Source organism: Perognathus longimembris, chromosome 5 (assembly GCF_023159225.1).
Source record: "Perognathus longimembris pacificus isolate PPM17 chromosome 5, ASM2315922v1, whole genome shotgun sequence".
Taxonomy (NCBI): Eukaryota; Metazoa; Chordata; class Mammalia; order Rodentia; family Heteromyidae; genus Perognathus; species Perognathus longimembris.
In genome coordinates this window covers 63880551-63897202 of record NC_063165.1, presented here as the reverse complement: position 1 = coordinate 63897202, position 16652 = coordinate 63880551, and the positions used below count along the sequence as shown (strand labels likewise).

At 44.2% G+C, this 16652-nt stretch overlaps 1 protein-coding gene across 1 annotated transcript in view; it reads right to left on the bottom strand.

Moving 5' to 3' along the window:
- Mcf2l2 (MCF.2 cell line derived transforming sequence-like 2) overlaps nt 1-16652 on the bottom strand; it is a 241384-nt gene that overhangs the window by 210543 nt on the left and 14189 nt on the right. The window contains exon 2 of the mRNA XM_048347033.1: nt 3328-3411. Within this exon, the coding sequence (XP_048202990.1) occupies nt 3328-3411 (84 nt within the window). The remainder of the gene's footprint in view (nt 1-3327; nt 3412-16652) is intronic.

The following is a 16652-nucleotide window of genomic DNA, read 5'->3' as shown; positions in this document are numbered from 1 at the left end:
GCTTGCTTTCAGCTTTCTCTATATTCTTCTTGGCAGTTTTACAACTGTAGGCCATTCTGGAACCCTGAGAGAACTAGAAGAATCTGTGGATCCAGTAAAGCTACTATTTTGATATATTTTAATTCTGTAATATTTGTGTGACTAACATTTGTGGAGTGAATAGCTAAAACATTTCAAGGAACCAAACTCCCTAAAATAATCATTCAAATGTGATTATGTTATTTCATTTTAATTTTCTTTTTCAGTGTTGGAGATGGCCTTGCCCATACTAGGTAAGTGTTCTACTTCTGAGCTACACCCCCAGCCCTTTCAATTTTCTTTGACATTGACAGAAATGAAGTTCATCCCACCTAAGTGGAGAAAAATATTTTTTTCTTTCTTGGTTACAACCAATTCTGAACACCAGGGAAGCCCCAGAGTTAATCATGAACACATTTTTGGATATTGGTTGTAAGAGGCAGACATAACTGAGGAAACCCAACAAGGCTTCCATTTGCCCATGTTTACCCACAGCAAGGCCTGTGCCGCCATCTTGTGAGAAAACAAGGTAATGCAAGACAAAGAAGGAATGCCCATCCTATTCAAGGAAGTAAACCTGAAATCAGTGGGTACAAAGTACAATGGTAACGTTAAAAAGGAAAGGAACTTAAATTATCCTACTATCCTTTTTTCCTTTTCATTAAATGAGACAGAACTACTCTGATACAAAACACACTAGCAACACTTGGGTGTGCACAAGGTCATGGGCCTTGGTTAGCACACTGGCTTGGACCAGGACTTCCTTCAGGAAGTTGTGAAGACCCCAGCATGGGGAAACAGCCTCAGGGAAAAAGGAAGGTGCCTGTTGCTGTCTGGCTCCTGGAACCCAGTTTTCCTGTCTCCTCTCACAGAGAACTGCTTTTACTTTTAGAAATCCCAGAGACTGGGGTACCAAATGACCTTTTCCACAATTTTTTTTAAAAGAAAATTATCCACAGTTTTAGATATGTAAGTATCTTGTGAGAGACCTAATGTAACTGCAAAATCCATTTCCAGTTGAGATGCTCTGAACTTAGAATATAACTCAATTTTACATAGCCATAAAGATTTTTTAATTACTTTGGTTAATTGAGTTTGAGTTTGTCTCGTAATCCAAACTGACCTCCAAGTTGTGATCCTCCTGCCTTAGCCTCTTGAATGCAGGGGTTACAAGTATATGCCACCACATCTGGCTTCAGGGAGAACTTTTGAACAGTTTTTTTTTTTGTACTCATAATTTTTAATGTCTTGTTGTTATTATTAAGGTGATGTACAGAAGGGCAATGGTTACATCAATCAGATAAAGAGTACATTTCTTTTTGGACAATGACACCCCTTCCCTCACTCTCTCCCTGTCCCTCTTCCTGTCCCCACTCACAAGTTGTGTATTTCATTTTCAACATAGTGTCAAGTGAGTACCACTGCTGCATTTGTTCATCCTTTGTCCTTCCTCCATTTCTGTGCCCCCTTGCCTCCCCAAAAGACAGATAAATGAACAAACAAGACAAAAAAAAAAAAAACGAAGAAAAATAAACCAAGAAGCAAAAACAATGGCATCTCCAACAATAGCAGCAAAAAAAAAAAAGCACCTTGTTTCCATGTTCTGGAATTCATTTTGATAAATATTATTTTAAATATTTTAACACATACTAGTTTTTCCAAGAATGAATTCACCCTCTAAATTCACTCTATAAAGATAAATGACCGGGCTGGGGATATAGCCTAGTGGCAAGAGTGCCTGCCTCGGATACACGAGGCCCTAGGTTCGATTCCCCAGCACCACATATACAGAAAACGGCCAGAAGCGGCGCTGTGGCTCAAGTGGCAGAGTGCTAGCCTTGAGCGGGAAGAAGCCAGGGACAGTGCTCAGGCCCTGAGTCCAAGGCCCAGGACTGGCCAAAAAAAAAAAGATAAATGACCTCACTGTGTTCAGAATTGACACTCAATAACTGTTGACTATTTCAGAAAATTACTATAGTGCTGCTACTCGGGGCCTGCGAGCACCCACACCACACCCAATGCCTGTACCTGCCACACGTACCTAGCCTCAGGTATAGGAGTAATCTCCTTATCACTTCTGTAGAAATACACTTTGTCGAGGGAGTCCCTGCTTTACAATATAATTATTTCCCTTTATTTATTTTTTCATTTACATTACACAGGAGACTCCAAAACCTAAGAGTACTCTAGTCCTTTATTTTTAATTATTTTCAAAAGGATTAGAGCTATGAGGAGAGGACACAGATTCAGACACAATGATTCCAAGGGAGAAATGTCCATTAAAGGAAATGGGCACCAGCAGGAGGGTGCCAGGCTCACATGGAGAGGGGATGAAGATTAATAGTGCCTACATAGCTGGTTTGCATGGATAAATACAATGAAACCTGTTAAAATTGTTTTAGGAAGGGAGGAAAGGAAGACTGAACAGGGATAGAGAGGGTGGGGTTGTTCAAGATACAGTGTATACAGACATGGAAATGTCACACCCAAACCCCCTGTATAACAAATGCAACACATATGCATACATATACATACACATACAGACAGACACAAACATATATACATACAAACACACATACATACATTCATATATACATGCACACATAACTGCACACATGCGTGCGCACATGCATACATGCATACACACACATACATACATACATACATATGCACATACATACCCATACACACATACATACATATACACCAGTAAAAAAGTAACCAAAAACAGGGCTGCAGGTATAGCTCCAGTGCTTGCCTAGCTAGCACATGGCCCTGACTTCAAAAAAAGAAAAAGAAATACACAGAAATAATTCTTCATAATTACAAGAAAGACATTATGGTAAACACTGACACGTGACCAATTCATTTCCGATTCCTTTTTCCCTAACCACCTTCTGTTTTGGCCATCAGAAAGTGGAGCACGCTGAGTGCCAATGGCTCCTACTTGTAATCCTAGCGGCTCAGGAAGCTGAGATCTGAGAATCACCATTGAAAGCCAGGCCAGGAAGACAAATCTAGGAGACTCTTACCTCCAACTAATCAGCAAAAAGCTAGAAGTGGAAGTGTGATTCAAGTGGCTGAATGTCAGCCTTGAGTGAAAAAGTCAAGGAGAGCACAATGTTCTGAGTTTAAGCTCCAATGAGAGAAAGAGGGGAGGAGGAAAGAGAGGGAAGGAGGGAGGAAGGAGGGAGGGAGAAAAGGGGGAAGAGACAGAGAGACAGACAGACAAATAGTCTTATGCATACTGTTCCCATCAGGAGCCCCCCCCCCCCAAAATGCAGAAAGGCAACTGGCTTTTTCCCCTACCTGAAAGAATGGCGAAGCGGCGGTGAAGTTGTTCTATTATGTCCACTGCCACCAAGGGCCTGACGTCCTGCTGCATGATCTCCTCTGCACAAATGAAACACGGTTAGGTTAAATCTTCACAGTTGGAAAACAGAAAACTAAAGAGAGAAAGAAGGCTCTACCACTAGGGAAGTCTGGGATGGAGCAGGATTGCTGTGTGGGTGCCACAGTCTCTGGAGGAGATTCTGAGGCTACAGGGCTGCACCGGGTGGGGTGCCAAACTTATCCTCACGATGGAGGGACGGGGAGATACACCTCAAGCCCACCCAAGGATGCGGGGGCATCAGTGATGGATGTGTAAGTCTGAGCAGTTTCTCAGTAATCCCATTAGATGGCCTCATGGCTCCTTTGGGGCAGAAGGGTGTTTTAAGCACAAACAAGGCTCCTTGAAACAAGTTACCAGAGATTCTTTCAAAACGATTTATAAAGCCGGTCTTAGATTTATGGCTTTTTTAAAAAGTTTTATTTCCCTCCTTGTCCTTCCCCCCCCACCTTTCCTCCTTTCCTTTCCCCTTCCACAATAGCAGGCCTCTTCTCACTGCTGAATGCATTTAATGAGGCCCTTTTCCATGTCACTATTTAAAGATTCTCTTTGCTAAACCAAAAGTTACATGTCTCCAGTGTAAAGTTCAAATCATTTTAAGTACAGAACTGCAAATGTCCTCTAAACCTTTATGAAACATATAAGCCCTGTGACAGGAATTTCTTTTCTTTTCTTTTTATTCTTGCGAGACAAGGACTCTAACTGGTACCTGATGCTTTGCTCTAGAGCTCTCCCAGCTTAGCAACGCCTCAAACCTAAGTCATATGAATTTCATGGGAAATCAGTCAAAATATCTTAAGCCAAAAAGTCAAGTTAAAGCTGGGCATGGTGGCCCATGCATGTAATCCCAGCTATACATGAGGCAGAGGTAGGAGAATTGTGGTCTGAAGCTGGCACCAGGAAAAAGCACAAGATCTTCTCTGAAAAATAACTAAAGCAAAGAAGACTAAGGGGTTGGCTCAAACAGTAGAACACTCGCTCCCTGAGTTCAAACTCCTGTACTACCAACTAACTAAATAACTTAACTATATATAAAAAATACATATATACATATATGTATAATATATATATTAATCTCACACATCTAACTACCAAACATCATAGCGTGGCACACAGTACTGAGCACGGGTGGCTGACTATTGTGACTGCATCTGACAAGGAGCTGTGGAGTCTGCTACTGCTCTATATTACAAAAAGAATGAAGGGCTGGGGATATGGCCTCGTGGCAAGAGTGCTTGCCTTGTACAAAAAGAATGAACTTCAACTACTGAACTGGCATAACTTTGACCATCTGCATTTACATTAGAAAAGGGGATGTGAGAGATTGGGGATGGAGGCCTTTTGCCTGGACTGGGGAGAGGAAGGCATTTTCATTTCCCTCTCTAGTTCTCTCATTTAACTGTTTTCCAAAGGACTGATTAAAAAACAAACCCCAACAGCCTTGTTGCTGACACTAAATGGAGAAATGTCCCCAGTAACACCAAGGCGTTCCTGGTGACTGAGGTCGCATTTGCAAAGTTCCTGCCAGGCCTTGGTTTTATTCAGAAGGTGATGTGAGGTGAGGGGAAGAGAGATTGCAGAGCTCGGGAAATGTGAGCTCCATCTGTTGTTCTGAACACAGTCCTTCGCATTTTTCTTTATGGAAGTCCTGTAAGGAGATAGGCATAATACCAGCTTAAGCCCAAAGATTCACCTCAGTGAACTCTACCATTCTTCCCTTAGAGGAAAAGGAGTAGAGTAAATCTAGACCAGAGCTCCACCTCCACCCCAAATTCACTCAAGTCCAAAGAACTCCTGACTCACTGCTCATGGGGGTGGCTGTGACAGTGGCTTCGAACTACATTTTACAAAAGAGGGGGCAGCTCTGTGAGAATGGCCAAGTGAACTTTGTTTTTCCCCCACCCTCCAGTGTGGGGTTGATGGAACTCAGAGCCTTGAGCTTGCTAGGCAAGGTCTTTCTGCCATTTGAGCCCCACCTCCCTTCCTTGGGTTTTCAGTTTGTTTTTCAGAAAGGGCACTAACTTTGCCTGAGCTAGCCTTGGACCAGGATTCTCCTGCCCCTGCCTATTGAGTAGCCAGGCTTACAGGCATACACCACCATGCTTGACAAAGTAGTGTTTAACAGTAAAATGATAGCACATCTGAGATTTGCTTTCAAACATTTTAGTACCTCTCTCTAACAAGTGTTTATGGGATGGGGAAGGGCAACTTGACAAAATGTGAATAATTGTCAAAGCTGGTGATAAGTCCATGGGGTGGAGGGTGATTATACAATTCTTCTCTGTGTGTTTCAAATCTTCCATAGTCAAAAGCAAAATACCAATAGTATCAACAGAGAATTCCAGCAAAAGCAGAAACTGTATAACTGAAAAGCTGTACAGAATGTAATCTCCCAAGATCTAGGAAAACAGTATGCTTAAAAATAGAGCTTGGTTATTATTTTTTCATGGCTGAGGGAGCATAGTTAAGAGATGATAAAACTAGAGGGAAACAAAACATCATACAGTGCAACTTATTATTCTATCTTCATATCTGAGATGTACTTTCACTTTAATTAAGCATCTTAAAGATGTGTTGGTGGTTCATGCTTGTAATCCTAGTTACTCGGAAGCTGAGATCTGGAAGACTGCAGCTCAAGGCCATCTGAAGCAGAAAAGTTAACTAGACTTCATCTCCAAAATAACCAGCCAACAGCAGGGCTAGGGGTGTGGCTCAAGCGATAGAACAGCAGCCAGCAAGCTTGAAGCCCTATGTTCAAACACAAGAACTGGAAAGGGGAAGGAGGAAGGGAGGAAGATTCAAAAGGGACAACAGAAGTAAACTAAGTCAGCCTCTTCCAGCCCCACCTCACTTTCTAAATAGAGATGCAGAGAGAGTCTGAGTTCCTACAGTAACACACCTGATTCAAAGACAGAAGAGCTTTGCCATAAATGATGGAGTTCTCTGACACCGCACCCCAACCCCTCCACCCCTCCACCCCTTCCTTGAAGTTCAGAGGCTCCTCCCACTTCCAAGAGACTGACAGGCCCCTCTCCATGGGACTCTGAGATCTTACCAGTCCTTTGGCTCTAGCCTGGCATGGTTGCCTAATGAACTAAAATTTGTGATTTTTGTTTTCATTATTATTTTTTCTGTTTATGTGGTGCTGAGAAATCGAACCCAGGGCTCCATGCATGCTAGGCAAGCATTCTACCAGTAAGCCACATTCCCAGTCCCTCATTATTATTATTATCATTATCTTTAAACAGTTACTTAGTATCATTAAGTAGCTATTATCTTTAACAGGTCTCAGCATGTTAGTTTATGGAACCCTGCATCTTGCTCCATGTCACCTCGTGCATCATTCTCCCTCACCTCCATCTACATGACGTGATGTTCTGAGAACAGAAATGAGCAGGTGTGCCTTTGGCTCAAGTTGTGCTGAGTGTGCTTGGTCCCCACCTAGAGCGTGACACAGTTACCCCTGAAGCCGAGCCATGAGACCCATACTGGCAGGAAAGATTCTCAGCCCCGGCATCTGAATCACAGACGCGAATATACCCCATTATACACACATACACACACACACACACACACACACACACACACACACACACACACACACTGACTCACAGGTGATACTGAGAATATATCCAGTTTTTAATGAAGCCTAATACTTTGAGCTTGCTCAGTTTTCCACCTCCCCATCAAGGCACCAAAAGAAACACGCAGCTGCAGCGGGCAGGCTCTGCTGCCCACTCCTGCCCAGACGGCACAGAGTGGAGAAGGACAGGTACTCCTTGATGGAAAAGGACAGCACCTGTTGCAGTAGGAAAAGCTGGCCTCAGACCCAGGCAGCCATACATGTAAAGGCCCTCCCTTCCCACCACCTTCTAGCAGAGTGGCCAGGCCAGCTACATTCTAGGCCTCACTGTCCTCACCTGTAAAACAAGTTTCCTCCTCCCAGGAGCTGCTGGACCTAACTACTGGTGACCCACCAATGCTGTGCTGGCCGCATTTCTGCTCTGGCCTCCTAAGTCTACATGGGCCTACTTGCCCATTGATACTTTTGCTGTCCATGGAGACATTAGAAGTGAAGAACTTGTCTCTGTCATCCATATGAAGCAAAGGAAGCGATAGTTCAATTTCAACCCCAATTCTATGCAGGGCAAAGTCACACATACACTTGTGGAAAATGTCCCTTTTTTCATTCCTGGTGAATATTAGAAGTGTGACTGTAAGGTAGGCATGGTGGGGTACACATGCAGTCTCAGCTCCTCAGGTGGTGGAGGTAGTGAGGTCTCTGAGGCTAGCCTGGGAATAAAACCACAAGACAGGTTGAAAACAAAAGGACTAGGGAGCCAGCGGCTCATGTCTATAATTGTAGCGACTCAGGAGGCTGAGATCTGAGGACTGCTGTTTGAACTCAGCAGAGGCAGGAAAGTCTATGAGATTCTTATTTCCAATGAATCAGCAAAAATCTGAAAGTGAAGGTATGAGTCAAATTGTAGAGCACTGGCTTGAGTGTAAAAGCTCAGGGACAGTACCTAGGCCCTGAGTTCAAGCCCTTGGGTCAGCACATGTGCACATGTACGTGCACACAGACACACACAAAGACACAAGGACTAGGGGCTAGGCTCAAGTGGTAGACAGTGAGCTTGCCAAACAAGCTCAAGGCTCAGAGTACTGCTAAACAAACCAACAAATAACAAAACATATGACAGTCTATTACCCTGGACCTCTAATTCTAGAAGTGCAGAAGGTCACACAGCCTCCAGCCTCCCAGGCGATGGAATAACCCAGCATAGGCTGTGGGAGTGGGCTGGAAGCAGCAAGCAGCACCCCTATGTTCCCCACTTCCCAATCAGAGGGCATCTGAGGCTCTGGGTAGAATGGAGTCGACTGGTGTCCCTGCCTCACAGTAGAGCTGAAAACACTGAGAAGCGGTCCTGGGCTTGCAACTGGTAAGGGAACTGGAAACACATCTGTCAACCAGAGGCCCAGGGAAGCCAGTTTCTTGGCTTGGACAAAGCCACCCAACAGGAACATTGGCTCTCACTTCTCCATCTTATTAGCCAGCTCAGAAATAGCACAACATGCTGCCTTCCTTCACTGTGAGCTACAGCTATGCTTAACCTGCCCTATAATGACATACTACCTGTCACTGACTTGTCTGAATAAAAGGCATTAGAAAAGCAGTTGCAAGAATTTTTAAGAGTTTAAAAGATTGTAAGAATCAAGAAAAAAAGGCCCAACTTCCTAGTAGTCAATCAATGTAATTAAGACAGTAATATTGTACAGGCTGAGTGCAGGCAGAGTGCAGCTCAGTGATAGAGGGCTTGCCTACCACGTGGCTAGCCCTAGATCTCAGCACTGCATTCAAACAAGATCATGCCTGTAATCCTAGCTACTCAGGAGACTGAAACCGGAGGATCCTGGTTCAAAGCCAGTCCAGGTAGAAAATTCAGTGAGAGTCTGATCTCTGATTAGTTACCAAGCAAAAAGCCAGAAGTGGAGCTGTGGCTCAGGTGGTAAAGTGCCAGCATTGAGCAAAAATGCTGAGAGCAGAACCCAGGCCTTGAGTTCAAGCTCCAGTCCTGGCACAAAAGAGAAAGAAGAAAGAAAGTGAAAGGAAGAAAAGAAAGAAGGGAGGGAGGGAGAGAGGAAAGTAGGGAGGCAGGGAGGAAAGGAGGGAGGCAGGAAGGGAGGGAGGAAAAGAGAGGAAAGAAGAGGAAGGAGGAAGAGGAGAGAGGGAGGGAGGGAGGGAGGGAGAGAAAGAGGGAGGGAAGAAGGGAGGGAAAGAGAAAAGAGAAGAAAGAAGGAGAAGAAGAGGAGGAGGAGAAGCATTCTTACTTTAATTATCTAAAATCCAACACAGTGTCATGTCCACACTATGAAACTTTGTTTCAAGCACAAAATTATTAAAAGCATTACATGAAATTACCTTCAGGCTGTGTGTACAAGGTATACATAAAATATGAGAATCATGTTTAGACCAGGATTCCATCCTCAAATATCTCACTATGTTCAAATATTCCAAACTTTGGGGAGAGGGGGAATGGTAGCCTAAAACACATTCAATTCTAGCATTTCAGATTAGAGCAGCTCACTTCATCTATAACATGAGAATCTAACACGCAGCGCTGGGCTTCGCTGGCAACAGTGAGGATGTCCCCATGCCCTCCAGGAGGGAAGCCAGCCCTGTTCTTCTAGAAAGTACTGGAGCATTTACATGGTAGAGTCTACATCAAACACTTGTAGACATTATTCCAGCCCTCAGCAACTCTTAAGTATAACTCTTAAGTGTGACAGTATTGTAGCCCTCAAACAGCTGTCCAAACGAGCTGGGTTGACAGCTCATTCTGAATGCCAAAGCCCAGTGACCTAATCACCGCACCACACTGCTTCAATATGCACTCATTTGAATCTTCATAATCGTCCACCATTTACTCCATATCTGAAAAAGGCATTGCAAGAACATAATACAATGAAAACTTTATAGGCAATAAAGTAGACTGTAGTATTATTTGTGAGTGGAAAGATGAAAGCAATTGTTCTATCATTGGATGTGTTTGTGCACATGTGAGGACAGGTGACGCAACTGTGGAAACTCGAAGCTCCTTCAGCTTACATGTGGAAAGTGTGATCTGGTAGCCTTTTTAAAAGTAAAACAAGTATGTTTATTTAAATCATTTATCAAATCATGTCTTATTCAAATGAACATAATGTGTAGCATTGTTCTCTTTTCTGCTGCTATGAGAATGGGACTTGAACTCGGTACCTGATGCCTTGCTCATTAGCTGGCAGACTTCCACCTATGACTTTTTTGATGGTCCACTGGAGATAACAGTCTCATGGACTTTTCTGCTCCAGCTAACTTTGAACATCAATCTTCAGATAGATCTCAGCCTCCTGAGTAACTAGGATTACAGGCATGAGCCACTGGTGCCCTGTGCTTTATTAACAAGTCCAGTTTAAAAATGCACAATGTACAAATATTTTTATTCATTTTTATTTACAAATGATTGTACTAGAGGATTACAATTTAACAAGTCTGTTAAGAGTCACCTCTCCCATCCTTCTTCCTCCCTTCCCCACCAATCACATCAAGTTTCCCACTTCCATTTCCACGTATGTACATTGAGTATTATAACTCTATCATTGTTCACTTTACCACTCATCCATCCTCCCTCCCCACTAACCCCCATTCAAAACAAATTACAGCTTCCTGATATTCATTTTGGTTCATTGTTCATTGTTCATGGTTACAACATGGTGTATGCACAACTCTTTTTTGTTGGTGGTGGTGGAGGGGCTTGAACTCTGGGCCTGGGCGATGTCCTTGAGCTCTTCGGCTCAAGGTTAGCGCTCCACCACTTGAGCCACAGCACCACTTCCATGCACAACTCTTAATGGCAAAGCCTGATGGACTCAGTCAACATATGCACGATGACACACATGAAGATGCGAAATACTTTCATTTCCAGAAAGCTTCCTTGACATCCTGTCCCAGGGCTCCACAAATCAATTTCCATAAACCTACACAGGAAAGAACACCAGGTGCCCCCATGGCCCATGATCCCGGGCTTGGTCTCTAGAGTATTCTAGGTCCTTTCTCTTCATTATGGATAGCCCCACTGTATTGGCTGATGCTGGCTCTGGAAGATGCACCCATCTCTGTCCAGGTTCTCAAAGAAAGCCGACTGCGTGGGAATGCTGGGCGATGTGTGTGTGGCCACTGCAGATGACAGGGACACGCACCTGCGAGCTCAGAGAGGACTGGGGCAGTGGAAGTGCTTAGGTAAGAGAAAAGACAAATGAATCAACGTGTCAAGGGTTTCCTCTCACGTGTGAATGCTGGAGATTTGTACATAATGAAGTGTGGCGTCCAGTAGCACCAAACGCCAATCCTTTCCATTTTCTTCTAATTTGTGATTCTGATATACTCACGTATTAAACTCCTCAAACACAATTCCATTTTACTTAGGTCACCACTCACACTGTATAAAGATTTCAATGACAGCACAGTGATTTTGCTGACATGAATGCAAGAAAAAGATACATCTTCTGGAATAATTAATAATGGCTCGCATCTGCAGACATTCACATTCATTCACATGCCACTGGCCTAGTCACGGCTCTCACAGGCAGGCAATAATGGGTCATCCTCGATAATTCTGATTGGTATTATACATAAGACATAGCTTTAGGCCGGGTGTGAGTAGCTTAAACCTGTAATCCTAGCCACTCGGGAGGTAGACTTGGAGGATTATGATTCAAGTCAGCCTAGGCAGAAAAGTTCTCAAGACTCCATCTCCAATTAACAAGCAAAAAGCTAGGCAAGAGGAATGGTTCAAGTGGTAGAATGCCATCTGTGAGTAGAGAACTGAGCTAGAGCATGAGGTCTTGAGTTCAAGTTCCCCTGTTCAAGCCTCTGAGTTCAAGGCCCAGTTCTGGCACACACACACACACACATTGGGGTCTGGCTATACCTAAGAGGCAGGCCCCTTCTCCTGCCCTGGGGTTGCTTGGCTGTTAGCCACTCTTACCTTCTCCCCGGGTCTGGAACCTCCCCCGGAAGAGGGAGCTAAGCCAGCCCCGCCCTCCGTCTGTAAGCACCTGTGCCACCATGGCGCCAGCCTGAGCCCAGGGGGCTGGTCCTGGGGGGACTGTGATCTCCGCCTCTGCGGTAAGTTCCGTGACATCACCGTGATGAACAGTTCATCCGCCAATCGTTAATACCCAGTTAGTCCCTCCTCTTCCTGCCGCCATTACTGTTATATAAACCCCTCCCCTGAATAATACTTCCGGAAGCTCCTGAAGCTTAGAGATGTCCACTCATGGGGGCTGGGAATATGGCCTAGTGGCAAGAGTGCTTGCCTCCTACACATGAAGATCTCGGTTCGATTCCCCAGCACCACATATATGGAAAACGGCCAGAAGGGGCGCTGTGGCTCAGGTGGCAGAGTGCTAGCCTTGAGTGGGAAGAAGCCAGGGATGGTGCTCAGGCCCTGAGTCCAAGGCCCAGGACTGGCCAAAAAAAAAAAAAAAGAGATGTCCACTCATACCTGGCCTCCTTGGCGAGTATGGGGGTGGGAGGGCATTCTCACGGCCACACCCGGTCCAGAGCTTACCCGTGGCCCTCACTCCCGCATTACTTCCTACTGGGGGGTGGGAGGGCATTCTCACGGCCACACCCGGTCCAGAGCTTACCCGTGGCCCTCACTCCCGCATTACTTCCTACTGGCCAGAGGCTATGCGTGAGAGCGAAAGGGGAACACATGGAGGGGGCAAATAGGCCCGGGATCTCCACGGAAGGGGGTTTAAAGTTAGCCCGGCACACACACACCCCCCAAATAAACAGTTTTATAAGTATTTATAAGTATTTATAAGTATTTTAACTGTGCTCTGGGCCTGGGTGCTGTCCCATAAGGCCAGTGCTCAGCCACTTTGAGCCACAGCTCCACTTATAATTTTCTGGTAGTTAATTGGAGATAAGTCTTTCTTACCCAGGCTGGCTTTGAACTGCGTTCCTCAGGTCTCAGCCTGGCTTAATAATTTTTATTTGACATTGCATGTGGGCCTGCCTTTGTAATCCTGCTCTAGGTTCTAGAAATCTTGAAGGAAAGCCTATTTAACAGTGCTTTGAGAACTGTTAAGATATTAGGCAAAGGCAGTTCTGTTTATGAATACTTACCCAATCCTTTTTCTCCATTACAGATGAACTTGATATTTTTAAGTAGTGTCTTAACCTCTGCTAATATTTCACACTGTGGCCTTGACAAGTTCTCTGCTAGGCTGACCAGGAAGTTTCTATGCACCACACTTTGCATCTTAAATGACCCCCCAAAGGCCCATGGGTAAAAAGCTTAGTTCTCAGCTTAGTGCTATGGGGAGGTGAGACCTGGTGAGAGGCCATCCAATCATGGCAAGGGGGTACCCTTGACAGGAAGAGCAGCACCCCAGTCTTGAGTCATGAGGTTAGCATCTTGCCCTATCCTATGCTGCCACCATGAGGTGCAGCCTCACTAGAGGTTCAAAATGACATAGTCAACCAGTCAAATCAGTTGAAAACTGATGGCGAAACCAGGCTTCTCCTCTTTATAAGTTGATTCACTCAGGTATTTTGTTACAGCTGCTGAAAGCTGACTAGCACACTATGCAGAAGAGTTCCTTTAGCAATAATAACTGGAAATGGTATCCTAGGCATTTCTGTAACTACATAACTCTGGTATTGGCAAAGCCGGTCCCGTCACCTGGGAAATGCCAAATCAAAATGCAATCGTGATTGTCGCCATATACTAAAATGGCTCAGACCCTCCTCCAGGGGTCTGCCTCAGGGACAACAGTCACCCTGATTGGTTTCTTGGGGCTTTTATTAGGCTGTTGTCTTTATACACAATTGCTAATTAATAGTAGAAAGAAAGACAAAGAGAGCTTGGCTAGAAGAGTAACACTTGTACTGTGTATGAGGTCTAACCGTGCAGTCATAAATTAAAGTTTCTTGTAGGCCCTAGAGGAGCCCCATGTTTTTCATTCTTGTGGACTATCCTGTGCCATAACTTTTGAGGCCGAGAACACTGCTAATGTGCCAGCTAGTCCGTGGAACACACGTCCCAGGGCCCCAGGGCCTGTTAGCAGTCCTCTCAAGTCACCTCGATTTTTAAAAGGCAAATTCTGAACAGTGGGCTGCACTGGGGCCCAAGATTTGTTAATTCCTAACAAGCTTTCTTAATGCTGCCAAGTCTACCAGAAAGTGAGCCAGATTGAATCCCCACTTTCTAGATTGTTCTTAGACCTTTCCTCTTCTTTAAGAAAAGGCAGCTTGGGGGGGGGGGGGCGGGGCGGGGAGGGATGGCTAGTTCTAAGTTGCCCAGTAGTTAACTTACTTTAATCATTCAATACAAACAATCATCTATATGAATATAAGTAGATATTGAATTGAAGCCTTACCAACTTTTGTCCTAACATTTCCTTCTGTGATGAGTTAACAGTCTGAATATAAGCCAGCTGTGGCCTGAGGCTCTGCCTACCTCACCTTCCAGCATACCTCAGTGTCTCTCCACTGACATGTGGGGCCCTTAGGGCCTCTGCTGCACTTCCTCAGCCCACTCTCAGCCCTTGATTCTATTGGCTGGAAGCAGAGTCCTGGGCCAAACAAGAGAAAGTAGTATACTGTAATACAAGGACATGAGAAGGGAGGTTAAACCAAGAAAGAGAGAAAAGTAGAGATATCGAGGGGACCACGTGAAGATGCGGACAGGTATTGAAATGATGCAAACACACATCATCCAAGATACAAGCCAGGGATGCACTGAGCAGAAGCAATAAGAAATGGAATCTCCCCTAGAAGCCTAGAAACACCTGCCAACACCTTGAATTTGGCTTGCTGGCCTCCGGAAGGTGAGGAAATATATTTCTGTTGCTGTAAACCATTACATTTGTGGTCATTTGTTGTAGCAGCACAGGAAACTAATACAATAGGCACAGACTAACAATAGATCATTCACAGAAGAAATACAGTCAATGAATGTATATTAAAACATGGTGAAGAATGAAGAGAGGAAAGCTGGGCAAATGCATCATAATATTCAATGGGCATATATGAAAAACAGAACTAGGGGATTTGAGGCATGGCTCAATTGGTAGGGCACTAGCCAATGAGTGAAATGTCCCAATCTCAGACCAAAAAAAAGGAAAACTGAGCTAGGAAAAGTGAGGAGAAGGGTGGGTTTGGGAAAGATCAGGGAGAATCATGAAATGGGGGAGGGGCAATGGACAAGACATTCTACACATAAACTAACAGGTTGAATTGAAACCCTTTTGTACAACTACTTAAAGATAATAATAAATCATGGTCAACTTCTAGTCCTCACTATTAGCAAACCTGCAGAGCTTTTTTTTTTTTTTTTGGCCAGTCCTGGGGCTTGGACTCAGGGCCTGAGCACTGTCCCTGGCTTCTTCTTGCTCAAGGCTAGCGCTCTGCCACTTGAGCCACAGCGCCACTTCTGGCCATTTTCTGTATATGTGGTGCTGGGGAATTGAACCCAGGGCCTCATGTATACGAGGCAAGCACTCTTGCCACTAGGCCATATCCCCAGCCCCACAGAGCTTTTAACTTTAGTAAAACTGGGGTGTTTTATTCGTAATATGGGTGTTTGAGCTCAGGGCCTTGTACTTGCTAGGTAAGTGCTCCACAACTTGAGTTACATCCCCAGTCAATCCTACGACGGTCATTTAGACTTCAGTCATGCCCTGTGCTAGTGTAATTGAACACATCTGTGTTTTAAGTGTGAAAAACAGAACCTGGCTAACAAGTTACCCATTCCTAATTCCTAATTAGCAAATACATGGTAGCTCTGACCTTTGATAATATTGTAAGTATACTGTATGTGGATATGGTATAGAAATCAGTGTATCTCAATAATTCTTCTACTATGATGAATTCATTTCAAAAGCACACTTTTCCATTTAATAAGTCACTCTGCTTGAGGAAGCAGGCTTCAAGTGTTCAATAAAGAGTAATGAAAGAAACAAAGACATTTGATTTAATCACCTTTTCTAGCCAGGATCTAAAGGGAAGAAATGTAATATAAACTTTGTCAAGGCAAAAAACAATAGCCATAGCAATAAGCTCACCTATGAGAAAAGCACCCGAGCTTCAGCTCTCAGAGCCTTTGTCCTGCTGGTTCTGGAAGCACAGAAGGCATGCTGGGAAATGGCAGGACCTCTCAAAGCCCCAAAGGCAGCAAGTTGTCTCTACACGTTATTTGGTGGTTATTAGCTCATGTTTCTGACATGGAGCCTTCCAGACTTAATGCTTTTCTTCAGGAACATGAGTTTCATCATTTGAACTCTCATTTTAATTATCAAACACAATATATTGTGGTTTCTTTATAAAATAGAAAACACAAGGTGAGCACTAGTGGCTCAGGCCTGTAATCTTGGCTACTCAGAAAGCTGAGGATAAAGGCTTGAAGCTAGCCTGGGAAGACAAATCTGAGAGTCTTAGTTTCAATTAACCAGAAAAAAAGGAAAGTGGAGGTGTGGCTCAAGTGATAGAGCACACACCTTGAGCAAAAAAGCTAAGGGACAGCATTTAGGACCTGAGCTCAAGCCCCAGTGCTGCAAATAAATAAATCATACACTAAGCCAAAACCTGAAGTTATCCCATTGGTACATAACATTCAATATGTACACACACACAAAAGAATTCTATGCTTTTAAAATAAGCTCATATCTACACATCCTATCTTTCCATCTG